Source organism: Mustela nivalis, assembly GCF_964662115.1.
Source record: "Mustela nivalis genome assembly, chromosome: 4".
In the NCBI taxonomy this organism is placed as follows: domain Eukaryota; kingdom Metazoa; phylum Chordata; class Mammalia; order Carnivora; family Mustelidae; genus Mustela; species Mustela nivalis.
Window position 1 is genome coordinate 36,839,295 of NC_139023.1, and position 16,424 is coordinate 36,855,718.

General features: G+C 45.3%; 1 protein-coding gene across 1 annotated transcript in view; it reads right to left on the reverse strand.

Annotated features, from left to right (window-relative positions):
• Window positions 1-8,915, reverse strand: part of NWD2 (NACHT and WD repeat domain containing 2) — a 181,829-nt gene extending 172,914 nt beyond the window's left edge. The window contains exon 1 of the mRNA XM_082728912.1: window positions 7,759-8,915. Coding sequence (XP_082585038.1) covers window positions 7,759-7,909 — 151 coding nt within the window. The 5' untranslated portion in view covers window positions 7,910-8,915. The remainder of the gene's footprint in view (window positions 1-7,758) is intronic.
• Between the last annotated feature and the right edge of the window lie 7,509 nt (window positions 8,916-16,424).

Below are 16,424 nucleotides of genomic sequence, written 5' to 3' on the forward strand. Positions count from 1 at the left end.
GGTTTCCGCAGACGGGAGTGTCTGTAGAAACTCACAGCCGGGATAACTGGCAGTGGCTTCTGCAGTTTCCTGCCCTCTAGGTGACAGCTTTAGCAAGGTGACCTAAATGCCCAGGGGTGACCCTTTCACTCACTGGATGCTTACAATGATTTGGGGGACTGCTGTGTTCCCTTAAGTACCTGGAGTGGTTTCTGTTTTACTGGGGAGTTCTAACTCCATTGACTGCACTCCTCGAGGGCAGGAAATGCCTTTTTAGCTTTCCACACCCATCCCTGCCCAGTGTGTGGATCACAGCAGAAATGAATAATAATGATAATAATGGTAATCACTGCAACACGGATTTCAATTTCAAGTTTGCTCCGTGTCCAGCACTGTTTCAAGTGCTTTGCGTGAACTTATGTATTCACTAACCGGGCGAGGCAGGCCCTGCTGCTGTCCTCTTCTATAGACTGGAAAACTGAGAACAAAGGAATTAAGCAACCTGTGAAGGAATCACAGCATTAAGCGGTGGATGGAGGCGGCCTGACATTGCTCTCCGGTCCGTACTTGTAACTAACATTCTCCCCTGCCTGATTAACATTTGCTCAGGGACTTGAAGACGCCACCCCTACAATCGTAGAACACACTGTAAATGTTTTGTGTGCATTTATCGTAAAATAGCAGTTCAGTATGTTCTCCTGTAAGGCTCTTAACTCTCAAAGATGTTTCTGGGGGCATCAAACAGCTGTGTGTAGATACACACACACACGAAGAGGATTTTGCTGTGTTAACTGTATTTTTTTTCTGATTACTCACAAAAACAGTGAAAAAAAAAAAAAGACAGGGAGCCTTTGAAATAATTAGTACTGCAGGGAAGGTAAGAAGAACCAGGGTAAGGAATATTCACAGCTTTCATGTGAACTTCTTGGTACACATCCTTCTGCCTCTTGCCTGGGGAGCACAAGCTAAAGTAAAAGTAAATTAACCACCGGTTGCAGCAATGTAGGGGAAATCCTTCTCTCTTGACTGTGCCTTGTGCCAAAATAGAGAATAAGCTTTCCTACTAAGATGCCAAAGATATGGAGAAGAGAGAAGAGCATCCAGGGAGATAAAAAAATATGCAGCGTACAAGGTCTAAGTGGAATTGGACAAAGCATCTGATCATTAACATTTGGGGACAGACGTGCAAGGCTCTCAACATGCACAGTGACCCTGTCAAATGCACTGCATAAATCTGAGTGGGCGGGAAATGAACAAAAGTAGGTGTTGGGGAGTATCTTTTCCTCCAAGGTTTCCCAACACACAGAGGGGGATCCACGAGCCCAGTCGCCCTGGATGGAACTGTTTCTTACTCCTCAGGCGAGAAGTATCTCAATCGGTTGGAGGCATTTGGAAGGAAAATCTGAACACCAATAGCCCAGTGACTTCGTTCTCTCTTATAAGTGAATCTGTCATTCTTCTCTGCTCCCCCATGTCTTAAATTATAAAAGGGTCAACTGTCTACTGGGTGAGGGGAAGGGGCAGGTTTATGCCCTGTCCATTGCTGACAGTGACTGGGGAGGGAGGGGATAAGTTGATGCCATCCTGAGGTTCAGCACTGGAAAAATGGTACTTGCCTTAAGTTAAAAGCTGTTACTTCCCCCAAGAGGTCCACAGTTCTTACCTGTACTTCCAAAATCCCCACAGTGTGGAAAACCAAAATTTTTCCCCAATTCACCCGGCAGCCAAACCTTAAGTGACCTGAATCACCCGTGGCAAAACCCGACCTTAACAGACACAACAACACTTGGAGTCCTGATGTCTTCACTCAGAGCCTGGTGTTGAGTGTAGTAGCCAGTAGCTGGCTACACGTGTCTATTTTAAGTTTGTTACTCTACTAAAAATTCAGATTCTTAGTCACACCAGCCACATTTCAAAAGCTCAAGAGCCGTATTTAGCTCGTGCTACCCTATAGGACAGTGCAGATAAGACCCTTCCAGTACTGCACAAAGCAGAACATGGATGCAGAGTGGAGACGTGTCCTCATAGACACACTCGTATTTGATGATGGGGTATCACCCCAGACCCCAGGAAATCAACAGCAGATGCGCCATTTTCTTCTAAAATCTAAAACCAACCTGGAATTCCACAATCCTCTCTGCTCTAAAAGATAAAGGATTCTGGGTCTGCATCAGTTTTTAGCAGGAATAAAGGCAGTATTTTGGCCTTCTTTCTACTATAGACTTGACCTGTTATGGACTCGATGGTTGTGGCCCCCCAGATTCATATGCTGAAGCCCCACCACCAAAAGTATTGGTATAGTGGAGTGAGACCTTCGGGAGGTGATTAGGTACGGCTGAGGTCAAGAGGGTGGGGTCCCCATGATGGGATTACTATCCTTGTAAAAGGAGGAAGAGATAACAAAACTTTCTCCACACCATGGGAGGATATGACCTTCCTCCCTGGGACCCTGGAGGAAGAGGCTGGAGCCACAAAGCTGTACACCAAAGTATACCAGGGACCCCCAGGAGCCACCCGAAGCCAGGAAAAGACAAGGAAGGACCCCTTCTGAGAGCCTTCAGCGGAAGCAGGACCCTGCTGACCCTTGCTTTCGGACTTTTGCCTCCAGAATCACAAGACTACAAATTTCCATTCTTTAAAATCCAGTCTGTGGTAAATGTTGGGGCAACTTTAGGAAATGAAGTCAGATTTTGGCACCAAGAAGGGTGCTGCCATAACAAAGCGCTCAGAATGGAAAGCGGAGAGTTGTGGAGAAAGCTTCCATCTTCTCAGAGAATATAGAAATCGTGAGCACAGTATGGCCATTGTGGTGACACCTAAGATGACAAGGAACGTGTTACCGTGCAATAGACCAAAGGGAGGGCTGCAAAGTAGTAAGTGATGTAGCTGAACTGTGCTCTAGGGTTTGTGGAAGGTAGCACTTGTAAGCCATGACACTGGTTGAAAGGGTGGCTCACTTCCTTCTGAGCACTTATGGTATATTTCGGAGGGGGATGGAGGGAAGGAATTGAGAGAGGAGTTAAGCAAAAAGGAACCAGAACATAAAGATCTGGAAAATTCTCAACTTATTCCCATTACAAAAAATAGCAAAGCTTGTCCTGAAAGGAACAGCAAGGGTGTGGTCGAACAACCATTTCATAAGGATATTAATATGGGTGTAAACCATGGACCACCCCTGTGTAAACGTCAGCTGGAAAGTCAGCTGGAATGGAGGAAGACCGAGACAGGCTCAAAGGAAGGCAGGCTGCCAGACTTCTTAGATCCTAGAGCCCTTCAGCTGTGCCTGTGTGTGATTCTTCAAGACAAAGGAAGAACACCCCCAGAGGAGGTACCGAGAAAACCAGGGCCACCACCTTGGTTTAAAGGTGGGGGAAGGCATCATCTAGGTTTCAACAGGGCAGAAGGCGTTGATCCAAAGCCTTGGGGACAGGGTCTCCTAGACTCTTGGTGGACAACTGCTCCCCCACATTTACAGAAGTGGAACTGCCACCCCAGGTAGAGTGGAAAGCAGAGCTTCAAACCCAAGAGGATTATGCCAAGAGAGCCTTAAGACCTAATGGTATTTGCCTTGCTGACTTTTGAACTTACTTGGGACCCTTCATCTTTTTTTTTTTTTTTTTTTTGCATTTGTTTGTTTGTTTGTGTTTTATTTGACAGAGAGAGTGAGAGAGCATAAGTAGTGGAAGAGGGAGAAGCAGGGAGCCCAAGATGGGACTCAATTCCAAGACCCTGGAATCATGACCTGAGCTGAAGGAAGACCCTTAACCGACTGAGCCATTCCATTTCTTTGGAATGAGAATGCCAACCTTCTGCCTGCCCCACCATTCTGTTTTGGATGCACAGAACTTTTCTGGTTTTGCAGGTTCATAGCAGGAAAGGAATTCTGCCTTAGGATAAATCCTACCTGGAGTTTCACCCCTATTTAATTTAGATTGTTTTTAGTTAAGAGTTTGGGCTGTAGACTTTCGAGTTGATGCTGGAGCAGGTCAAGAATTTTGGAATTGTTGGGATGGAATGAACATAATCCGCATGTAATCAGGACATGAATTTGTTGGGGGTGGGCAGGGACAGAATGTTATGGACTTAACGGTTTCTGCCCCTCCCCCACTCATAGGTTGAAATCCTAATGTGATGGTAGTTAGAGGTGGGACCCCTGGAAGGTAATTAGGTTTAGAGGAGGTCTTTAGGCTGGGGCCTCCATTATGGGATTAGCATCCTTTTTAAAGAAAAAGCAGAAAGACAAGAGTTTGTGTTCTCTGCCATGTGAGGACACCGTGAGAGGGTGGCCCTCTGAAAACCAGACAGAGGTCTCTTACAAGAACCAAACCTGCCAGCACCCTGACCTTGGACTTTCCAGCCTCCAGAACTGTGAGAAGTATATGTCTGTTGCTGAAGCCACTTGGTCTATGGTGTTTTGTTGCAGCAGCCCCAGCTAAGACTTACTTTGTTCTAAACTGGTTAAGAAATGAGACAAAGCGATTACTTATTAGGTCCCTGTGAATTTCAACATAGGGAGAGATTCTGCTCGCGCCTTTCCTCTATGTATATTCATGCACAATTCAGGCTAGTCACAGTGGAAGATTTTATATGTATTTTAGAATCATTGTTCCAAGGACATCTGAGTACCATTCTGGCAGAGACACAATGGCTAAGTGACTACAAGAATTCCAAGGATTAATACAGATGCCACAGATGGAATTTCTATGTTGGGTGGAAGGTGGGACTAGATGAAATCTAAGGTCTATCTAGTCAGAGAATGCTATTCCCTCCTCATAAGGAATCTTCTCCAGGGTCTTTAATATGGTGGGGACTGGTCAGATGCAGACATACTTATGGATAGGAACAAGTCCATTAGAGTCCAGAACATTCTGAACTTTCCTTGAATGCCCTTAATACAACCTTTTGTTGCAGGTGAAGTGGGTCAGGGTGGCCAGCCATGTTCCTTCCTGCTACTCAGCTCTGGCTGTCAGTATTTAGGAATAAGGAGAGCACTAGCCACTAGATCCAGCTGACGGGGATGTGATACTTCACAGAAATCTGGTGTGAACCTAGTCTGGGCCAGAGTATCAAGAGAGGTTTTGGGTCCTCTGAAGGCTCCACCTCGTTTCATTCTGCCATAGGGGTGCAGGCAAGTGGCTTAACCTGGCCCAGCCTCAGTTTCCTTATCTGTAACACAGAACAACACCTGGCCCAGCATCCTCACAGGACTGGACAGTGGAAATCAAAATTAAAATACTGAACGAGCAAACATATGGGAAAGTAACTTTTCCATGTGAAAGACATAGGTTACCTTTACTACTGATGCGTAACGTCCATACAAGCCTTTCAAAGTAAGACCTATTAATAATCTAAGGGAGACCCTTGCTGTAATCTTAAACATATTGCTCTGAGTTCAACACAAAGCAGCTTTTCTTTAGAGCCTCAATTGATTTCCACTTGTTAAAAAAAAAAAAAAAGAAAGAAAGAAAGAAAAAAGAAAACCATGAGATAATGTTTTTTTGTCTTAATTGGACAGTGGAGAGGCCCTTGAGTATTGGCCAAGAATCTAATAATGGATTAGACCAAAACACAACCATTTGCTTCCTGAACTGCATCCATAAAAATTTCGTGGTGGAGTGCTCTGATAGAGCATTTACCAAGATTGCAAGGTTTCATGCACAAGTCCACCAAAAAACAAAAACAACAACAACAAAACCCCCACAAAACAAAACAAAAAACCCAAACCCGACTCTGTCTTTTCTATTCAATACACCCTCCTCATCTTTCCAAACTGGATAAAATTTGAGATGATGCCCCCTATAACAACCCCTTGGACAGAAGTCACACTTCCGGTCCTTTCAGATCCATGTGCGAGCTCTGCAGCTCAAACAGTGACTAGGAGATATGAATGGCTCATGGCTCCCTCCTCCTGTTTGCTTTCCAAAGATTAATAGATGGTAAAACTTTTAAGAAACTCGAAAATTTGAAGAATCATATGTACAAACTTAGGAAAAATGACACAAATCTTAAATATGAATTTGACAGTAAGCTGACTTAACATAACTCATGATCACTGGTTTCTATTCAAAGGAAATACAAATTGAAAGGAAAAACTACTGATCATATTAACAAAAATTTCACAGTACTTTAGAAGCAACATGTTTAAAGAAAAACAGTCATTTTAGCTGGTTCTACATCAGCCGACTTAAACACTACTCACGAGATTTCATTTAAGCTTAGAAGAATTGAAAATTTTAAGCCTAAACATTTTCTAACACAATTCTCTCAATCACTTAAAAAACGTTTAAGCAGCATTAAAAATAACAAAACACTGAACACTTAAGTTGCATATATCCCCCAACTTTTAAATAGGTTGCATATCTCCACGGTTTTCTTTATTCAGGTTTAAGTTAAAATCCTAGAAGACATATCTGAGATTTTAAAAGGATTTTAAAAGATTGCACAATAGTTTCTTAAATGTCTCCTTAAAGTATTAAATTCTATGAAAGTGAGTTGTAAACGTTATAGGTCATGCCCCTATCTCGAAAGTATACATTCCTTCTATTACTAATCACTGTGAGTTACCTCTTTCTTTCCTCAATCCTCTTGACATAACGCAAACTTTACCTGAGATTTCTGCTTTTTCTTTTTTTACAATTATTTTAGAAAGTTATTTCTGTCAGTCCTCTCTACATAAGCAACTGGTCTTGGGGTTTCAAACTACATTATCCAATGATTGTTAACTTTTCCTTTTACTTTTTTGTCAGACTCAAGGCTTGTAAGAGCCCATAAAAAAAGTCTACAAACTTATCTTTTGGCCGAACATTTACTTTTTCTAGAAAAGGGCAATCCCTGCAGTTTTATCCAGCTAAAGTCAAATGCATCCTGCTTTCCCTTACTAGTAACGAAGGTTAACATTCAGGACCTAGAACTCAAAGGCAGTATTGAGGAGAAAAGAAAACTAAAGAAAAGAAAAGGAAAGAAAGGAGAAAGAAAAGAAACGAATCGACTCATCGGGCGCCCAGCCGCTGTGATTTGTGAATGCAATAGATCAACAAGTTTGCGTTTTACGCCTCCCAGGTGCCCAGCCTTGAGCAGGAACACGACTGAGTAGGCCAGGCTCTGGACCTGGAGATCAAGCCCGGTGTCCAAATGTGGAGATGAGCTCAACCCAAATGCCAGCGCCCGACAGTGCGGGCGCCCATCCATCCCGGGCGGCACCGCGTGTTTCCTCTCAACCCCCTCGGGCCTTCGGTTTGCAAAGGAATCCTCTGCCCTCCAAAGCAAAAGGCACGACCGCACTCGCCACCGGCGAGTCTCAGGGAACCCCAGGCTCCCTTCGCCTGGGCGGGCACAAGTAGCAAAGGATCGAACCCTCATTCAGGAGCCTGCAGCCGAGCCGGGAGCGAGGGGTAACTACGATCTGCGTTTGCGGGAACCCCAGAGAAACCCTCTAAAAGGAAGGGTGGCAGTAGTGGCAGGATGGGAGCTTCGAGAAGCATCTGCTACCGCCTCGGACATTCCTTACTCGACCCGAAGGAGTACCCGGGCGGGAGGGCACGAGATTGGGTTCCGGGCGAGACCGGGTGTCCTAGGGGACGTCAGCGGGCAGAGGAACTGAGCAAGGGGAGAATACAAGCGATTCAAATGAAATTCCCACGCGCTCAGGGCAGCCACGGCTTCAGCCGGGGGAAGGGAGAGCGGGGCACGCACGGCGCACCCGGCTGTGCTGCGGGCACACTCGGGCTCCCGGCGCGCGGACGGGCAGGACTGACGGACAAATCCGAGCGACGGACTTACCTTCGGGGTTGGCGCTGATGAAGACCCGGACGCTTCGGCCGGCGGGCACGAGGTGAGAAGGCAGGGCGGTGAGGTTCCCAGAGAAAGCCGCCCGCCGGAGCGCAGAGTCCCGGGGACAGGGCAGTCTGGTGCCCGCACCTGCCGGCCACATCGCCCTCTGGGAGGAAGAGCCGCCGCCGCCTCCTGGTTCTTGTTTCCTGCCCGCGGCTCCGCGGAACAGCTAGGTCGGTCCCCGCAGGCGGCGCGGCTCACAGCAGCCCCGAGCCCGAGGCGCCTCCGGCGAGCTCCGTGGCGAACACTACCGGCCGGCGGGGAGCGGCCATACGGACCCTCGGGCCGCTGACGCCGCCGCCTCCCGGCCCTCCGGGCGTCCGCCTTCGCCCGCCGCGGGGGCTCAGCACAGCAGCCCGTGGGAGGTCAGCGTGGCGGTAGCTACGCGCGCGGCGCCCCTTTGCGCCGGGAAGGGCCCGCGCCGGCCGCCCAGCCCGCGGCCATCTCCCCGCCCGCGCCTGCCGCGGGGAGAGGGGTCGCCGAGGCGGCGGGGGCCGGGTGCAAGAGAGCCGACCAAACTTTATCTGTGAAAGGCGTCCCGACTTTATGGGAACCTACCCCGCAGCGCGCAGGGCTCACCCGCGGCTTAAAGGGCGGCGGGGGCGGGGGTGCGGGGGCCTCTGGCTGCCCATGGGCTTCCGGGCTTCTCCGAGGACGATCCCGGGCGCTCAACTAGCCCGCGATCCCTCCGACGCCTCCAACTCTCCTAAAGGTCAGACAAGCCCTGAGCATTTTCGGGAATGCACGCCTACCGGCGTCGGCGCCTCTCTGCCTACGTGAGGGCAATCCCGGCCTCAAAGTTAGACGCAGGCACTGAGCCCGGCCCCCGAGGGTCCGAGGCATCAAACTCGGGACCGTTCTGAGCGTCCTGGAGGGAGCGTCGCCGTCGCCCGGCCTGTGGCAGCGCAGGTGGCTGAGTGCTGCCGCCCCGCTAGATCACGCTCAGCCGAGCGGGGGTTTTTATAGCGAATCCGCGCTGCTCACGTGTTCCTCGCCGCGCGGTCGCGGAACCTTTCCAAGAGCGGAGCTCCGCGGGAAGCCTGCCTGAGGTCTCTAGGCTCCAGAGGGGTCCTTCCTGCCCCCGCCCTGGAGCATTCCCGGGCCACTCCGCCAGTCCCGCAGCTCCAGCAGCCCCGGGCCTCCCGGTGCGCGCCGCCCCGGCAGGCCTTTGGGGCTCCGGGGAGCGCCGCTCCACGCAAGGTCCCGCAAAGCGCAGGTGGCCACGGGTTGCGGCGGGGTGCGACGGGGTGCGAGAGATCAGAGTTGGCCTTGCTTTTCCAAGTCCGTTTATAGAGTGAGTCGGCTCCACCTGGCGCTGACCCGAAGGGGCCAGAGCGGACGCCAGGACTGTGTTACCTGGAGTTGGGGTGGGAGAGCTAGGGGTCTGGTCTACCGCCAGGGTGACGCGAGACGCGGAGGGACCCAGCCATAAAATTGCCATCTCTGTTCCACACTCGCTGCACCTGCTGAAATACTGCAAAGTCCAAGACAGGAAGGAAGACCTCCTAGGATAAAAGTGTGATGTACTGTGGACTGGGGGAAGGGGGAAAGGTGTGTTTGGATCCTTAATTGGGGTTTGGTCCCCAAACTTCTGGTTCTGAGCTTTGGGGCAGGAACTCCTCCTGTCTTCCAGAAAGGAAGAACAGCTTCTCCTAATCTTTGACATTGGAAAGGGAGTGGCTGGGCACAGGATGAAGGCAGCTCAGTTCCAAGTTTTCTCTTCCCACCTGGGGCTTCTGTTGGAGGCAGCTCCTGACCTCCACCTGGCCTGCATTTCTCCTAGGTCCTGCTGGTGGCAGTGAAGTCGCACGCACTGCTGTTTATTTTCTGACCCCACCCCATGCCCAGCACATGCTTTCTGGGATAACCTTTTGGAAGAATTGGGTCTCTGGGTTTTAAAAGCTGCCTCTCTGCTACTGAGAACCAGGGGGCAGTCAACAGTTCTTACTCTGTAATAATTTGATGCAACCAATAAAGCAGCCTTGAACATACCCAGGCACTTGTTCAACTGATTCCATTTAGCAAATACTCTCCTTCCCCTCTCCTGCCTATTACTCCCAGGTGGGACCATTCTCCAGCCGGAAGGAGATCTCTGAAAGATTTCCTGATGTCCCATGAAGTAGGGACTGAGTGTGTCCTGGAACAGTTATGAATATACAGTATCTGCCTTTATAAATACACAGTATTTATTACTGGATAGAAAGCCAGGACCACTTTATGTCTAACCTCAATGTTTATAGGAAACTGATAAGAAGTTGCCAGATTGTAAGGGACTTGCTTCCTTCAGTGTTCTCTCCGCCCCCCCCCCCCCCCCGCCCCCACTTGTTTGGTGGTTTCTTTCTTAAAAATCAGATTCGGTGTTTGTGTCTCCTGACCTTTGCTTTACATCTCCAAGTGTTGCACTTTCTTAGGATGACTTTGGGATTTTTGGCAGACTCTATAACCTAATTAACTGTTCTAGACAGGCCGAAGTTTAGCATCTGCCAGTGTCACTGCAGACCAAGGATGCAGAGGAGAGAGAATTTCACATTTTCTGTTGGGCGGTGTTTTAAAGGGCTCCCTGCACAGCGAGCTTTGCACAGGTAGAGCCAAATGCTGTCTTTGGTTGTCAGGGAGGTTTCTACCTAAAGGCACCTGATCAGCCCCTGCCTTCTCCACACATCCGTGGGGGCGTACGTGCACACGCACACATATGCACACACACACACGTGCACGCGCGCACACACACACACACACACACACACACACACACACACAGACATCCTTCTCTTACCTTCTTCGAGGCGTTCCGTCTCTTGCTAACATCTGATATTCTAAAACCAGAGATTCATTCATTAGCATGAAAGTGGCATAAGGGAAATGTCAACCATGGCACTAACACTTTATTAGGAATTAACTAGATTTATTTCCCACCCTGAGGCACTATTGGCTCAACCAGTGTGGGGGGCGGGGGGAGAAAAGGAAAGAAACTGGAAGTAGAAAGGGAGGAGCTGGCTTGAATGTGGAGCCTGGGCCCTGACTTAAAGCCTAGAGACTATTCTGTTTTTATATATTTGTTTAAAATACTTTACATTTTCTCCTTTTTATCAAATATTGAACATGTTATTACTACTCCCATTTTACACAGAAGAAAACCAAGACTCAAAAAAGAGAAGGTGTTTGTTCAAGGTTATATAACTAATTAATGCCGGATTGGGGATCCAGGTACTGTGGCTGTTATGTCCACACTCTTGGCAACAAACCTCTTCTGTTTTCTTAATTTTGCCTGGGTCTGTCCCTGGCTGCCGTCTTTAGTGACCCAGAAAATAGATCTTCAGGTCCCTGTTCACAGGTGTGGAAGGCTGCTTTCTATATCGGGGAGAAGGTCTGTGTCTACAACATCACACAGGACTAGAGTCTTCCCACTTACAGGATGTTGACAGGATGACAAAGCCTTCCAAATTCCTGTTTTCTCTGGGTTCTGCTGTTTCCTAATAAGGCCACAGGTAAACCCATGTCATCCTCACAGTTGTCTGGACAGTTTCAAGTGTCTGGAAATTGGAAGATAAAAGTACATGGCTTGGGACTGAGCTTGTGATCAAGTGCAGATATTTCCCTCTCCCATCCTCCTACTCATTCCAGTGAGCAGGATGGAGAACTACAGAAGGGCATCTGATCTTTATGAAATGATGGTCCCGATGCTGATAAAAAAACAGGGCTATTCAGAGGTGCAATCATGGTTAGGTTCTTCATACTCACAGAGCCAGGACAAACGGTGTGGTTCTTGGAATCCAGCTCCCCTGGAGAAAAGTAGTTTTATGAAACAGGAGGAAGGAAACTTAGTCTAATATATTGATATACTGAATGCCCATAAGCTAGGCACTGTGTTAGCTTCTTTCAATGCCACAAAAACTGGGGCCAGGGCCCAACACCTCTAATATCTCCACTTGATGTCTGATATCTCCACTGTTGTCACTTGCATATCTTTTATGATGTGCGTATATCACCTTTTGTGATGTACGTGCAGATTGTCCTGTCTAAAGTGCACGTTATGCAAATATACCTCACCTACTCCCCTCCTCTGCGATGGTGGTGGTTTTTCACTCATGCAAATGGCTGTGTCACTTAGCTATTTCATCCTGCTTAGATGACAGTGTGGTGATCATAGAGCACACAACCAGAACCCTTATGACCCAGCAGAAGGAAGAGCCATCACTCACCCTGTATTTACCTATATGTGTACTCGGTTTTCTATATATCAAATATTCCAGATTCTTCTGGATCAGTGTTCTGTATTTGTCCATGTGGATAGAAGTGGAAACAGAGTCCCAGGGTTATAAAAATGACCAACTTATCACACCACACTATTCTAACTATCTCAGGAAATCTAGCCAAGGAAGTCAACGATGTGTTTTTATGTTTCCCAGATTGAAAAAGAATACCAAATTTAATGTTACATCAGGGTTCAAGGTGGCTCTTGGATTTGGATGATCAATGTTTGAATCTGTTTTGCTAATGTGAGGAATGGAAGATACAGGTCCATTCAAACGAGGACTCTGCTTTCCAAGGTTCCAGCTCAGGATAGAAGCTGAACCATGAGGAACCCACTTACTTGTTTACAAAATGGAAATTTTGGGTGTATGTGAGAATTTGTCAGCATAACAATTTGCCAACAGAGACTGTTGACTCGGAGGTGTCTGTGGCATGATGGAATTATTCACAGCAGCTTGCTTTTAAATAAAGTTACACCTTTCTGCAATTGCTATCTGATGTTTTCATGACTCAGAAATTCTAACTTTATATCCACCCCCTTCCAAATCTGTTTAAGGTATTTTTTGATCAGTCTGCTTCTTACAACTTTCTAAACACTCATATTGTTTTGCAAGCACTATTCATACCACACAAAGTAGAAGAAAGTAAGGTAACTTGCTTAATAAAATATTGTCGATTAATTCATACTTCTAAGTCAGATGTTTTATTTTCATTTTATGATTGTCAAATATTTTCCTCCTCATGACATTGATCTTAAACATAGTACCTTTACAGATCTTCTCTCTTGTTCCTTCATCTGATACTTGTTTGGAGAATTTTAGAAAGCTCTTTCATACATTTTAACTCATTTTGATTCTAACCCTGAGAGGCAGGTTCTGCATTAACTACAGTTCCTCTGCCCACACTTTTTTTTTTTTTTTTAATATGAAAAAGCAGAGCAAGAGATTTTAGTGGATTTTAGTGGCATGTCCAAGTTCATTCAGTTGGTGGATGGCAGAACCAGTATTAAAACTAAATCTCTGGGGTGCCTGGGTGGCTCAGTGGGTTAAGCCGCTGCCTTTCGGCTCAGGTCATGATCTCAGGGTCCTGGGATCGAGGCCCGCATCGGGCTCTCTGCTCAGCAGGGAGCCTGCTTCCTCCTCTCTCTCTGCCTGCTTGTGATCTCTCTCTGTTAAATAAATAAAATCTTTAAAAAACAAAACAAAACAAAACAAAAAAACTAAATCTCTGAACACCAGACCATGGATTTAATTATCTCATGTATCTCATGGCTACCAAAGTATAACAAGATCCCAACCCAGGATCAATTTGGCCAAACTGATGGACATCACTTGTACCTCTCTACAAAATTTACATTGGTTGTTAGGCAAGCCAGATATTATAGGGGATAAACACTCTTTGGATTACAATGTTAGTTACATTGCCTATTTACATTGGTTTCTATATTTTTTGTTGAGCAAAAGCTAAGTTCCATATCCTTTAATTTCATTAACATCCCAGTTTTGTAGATGGGTAACAAGAGACTCAGAGTTTAAATAATTTGTCCAAATTCAGATACCTAGTAAATGGCAAAGCTAGTATGTGAACCAGAACTCTCTTCCTGTTACATTAGATGGGGTCTTTCTAGCATGCAACACTAAAGCCACATGAATAAGCCAAGAAGAATATGCTCTTCATAGCATTTCATACTGACGTGACCCAAATATCTTAAATTATTGTCTAGGTCAATCCTCTCATTATTTAAATGCTCGTACTTGAGTAGTATTAAGCTTGAATGTGTGCTGATTTGTCTTTTATTCACAAAAAACTTTAATGAGTAAGGTATCCCCCCCCACGCATATTTTCCTTGTAAAAATTGTAAATAATAATTCTAACATAGTCTCTTTAAATATGATCTTACAGATTCTATTTTCTAAAAAAAATACTATGGTTTGCCTTTGCCCCTTTCCTCTCTATTCTTGCAGTTCTCCTGTATATTTGTTATTTAATAAAATTTACTTCACAAAATAATGGCCCCATCACAGTCCTTTAGCCTGAGTTAGTTACAGAGTTGCCCCAGGCATCTTCTTAGGTCACTGATCAATACATAATATAAATGATCCTATTGTCTAAATTTAGAAAACAATAGACAAAAGTGGATAGGTTATTTATGTTTATTTCAGGGTAAAGAATAGGCAGCTATTTATGATTGCTTTGAGGTTTTGAGAAACATTTACAAATCAAGTGATGCAAACACAGGTTTTAAATTCTGAACTCCTGTCACTTCTTGGAAAGTATGGGAAGATCATTCAGCAATGATTTGGAGCATTTGGAGCAAATTTAAAATTTAGGGGACTTATTTTTTTCTTCCTCTCAAATATAGTGTAGAAATATGTCTCTTATATTTACCTTTTTGTTTATATTTATAAGATATATTTTTATTGTAAAAATATAACTGTATATAACATTTCTAAAAGACACTAAATACAGATCTAATTCTACATTAGACAAAATTTCGTAAGATTTTATTTATTTATTTAGAGAGAGCTCACCCAAGTGCACACACACATGTGCATGGGGGAGGGGCAGAGGGAGAGGGAGAGAATTTCAAGCAGACACCCTGCTGAGTGCCAGAGCCCAAGGTGGGTCTCAATCTCACCACCCTGAGATCATGAACTGAGCTGAAACCAAGAGTTGGATGCTTAATTGACTGAACAGCACAGACATCCCTATATTAGACAAAATTTCTTGGTGGTAAATAATTGAAACCAATAAGTAATTTCTTTAAAGAATATAGAATTTTTTTAAAAGATTTTATCTATTTATTTGACAGAGATCACAAGTAGGTGGAGAGGCAGGCAGAGAGAGGGGGAAGCAGGCTCCCTGCTGAGCAGAGAGCCCAGTGTGGGGCTTGATCCCAGGACCTGAGCTAAAGGCAGAGGCTTTAACCCACTGAGCCACCCAGCCACCCCTAGAATTTTATTTTTATTTATTTATAATATAGGATCTTACACAGAATGCAAGGGTAGAAATGGAATCGAATCTCAGGGAAAACTAGAACTTAGAATTGGAAATGCCCTTAGGAAAAGGACATTATTATTTTTCCACACTTCATCTCTGGTTCTCTCTCAACATCATGAATATCCCCTTCCTCCCCTCCCCTCCCCTGCACACATATCTTTGGTATCTAATACTCATGTTGGGATATGATCAACCCACATCTCAGGCTTTAGGTCATGGGAGGACTGTCCAACTCTTTTTTGAAAAATCTTTTTAGGTGTTATTGGACAGCAAAGTAATTGTGTTCATTTTGAGTTTGTATTTGACTATAGATCTCCCCCCTGTTTTAAGAAGTTACCATACCTCAGCACAAATACTAATGCCAAATTGTGGAAGATTGTCTAAGAAGTATCAGAAAATTATCTCAATTCCTTTTGGTTCCACTATCAAAAAATAATTCTGATGTACTTTGTGTGAGTGAGGACAGCGTAGGTATTTCCCTAAACTGACTGTTCCTTAGAAACAGTCTTTCTATAATTCTCTTTTCATTAAAAAGTGATTTTTTAAAACATTTTACTAAAGTATGATTGACATGTAAAATGCTCTATATATTTGATGTGTACAACTCAGTGTATTTGGGGGTAAGTATATAAGTATATACCATTAAACTATCACCACCATCAAGAGCATAGATCTATCCGTCACCTCCCAAGTTTTCAGCCTGCCCCCTCTATGATGATGATGATGATTTTGTGGTAAAAACAACTTAAGATCTACACTCACAGCAAATGTTAAGCATATAATACAGTATTGCTAGTTGTGGGCACTATGTCATATAGTAGATCTCCAAAACTTACTTATCTTGCATAATTGAAATTTTGTACCCTCCCTTTCCCCCTTCTCCTAGCCCCAGGTAAACACACCATTGTACTCTCTCTTTGTATCTACTCTATGTGTGAATGTATGTATGTACTCTCTCCTATGTTCTTTCTCTGAGTTTCACTATTTTAGATTCCATATAGAAGTGAGATGATGCTTCATTTGTCTTTCTGTGTCTGGCTTATTTAATGCAATACAATGTCTTCCAGGTCCATCCTTGTTGTTGCAAATGGTAGGATTTCTTTCTTTTTTTTTCTTTTTTCTCTTTCTTCCTTCCTTCCTTTCTTTCTTTCTTTCTTTCTTTCTTTCTTTCTTTCTTTCTTTCTTTCTTTCTTTCTTTCTTTCTTGGACTGAATATAATATTGTGGAGGCCAAGAAAAACAAGGCTGTACCCACCTCGAGTCTAGCCCTGACGTAACTACAGCCATCTTGGCAAAGAGGAGGCTGGCACCTTGCACCCCCTCTCCACCCACTCCCCTCCCCTCAGTTGTATGTGTGACATTCCT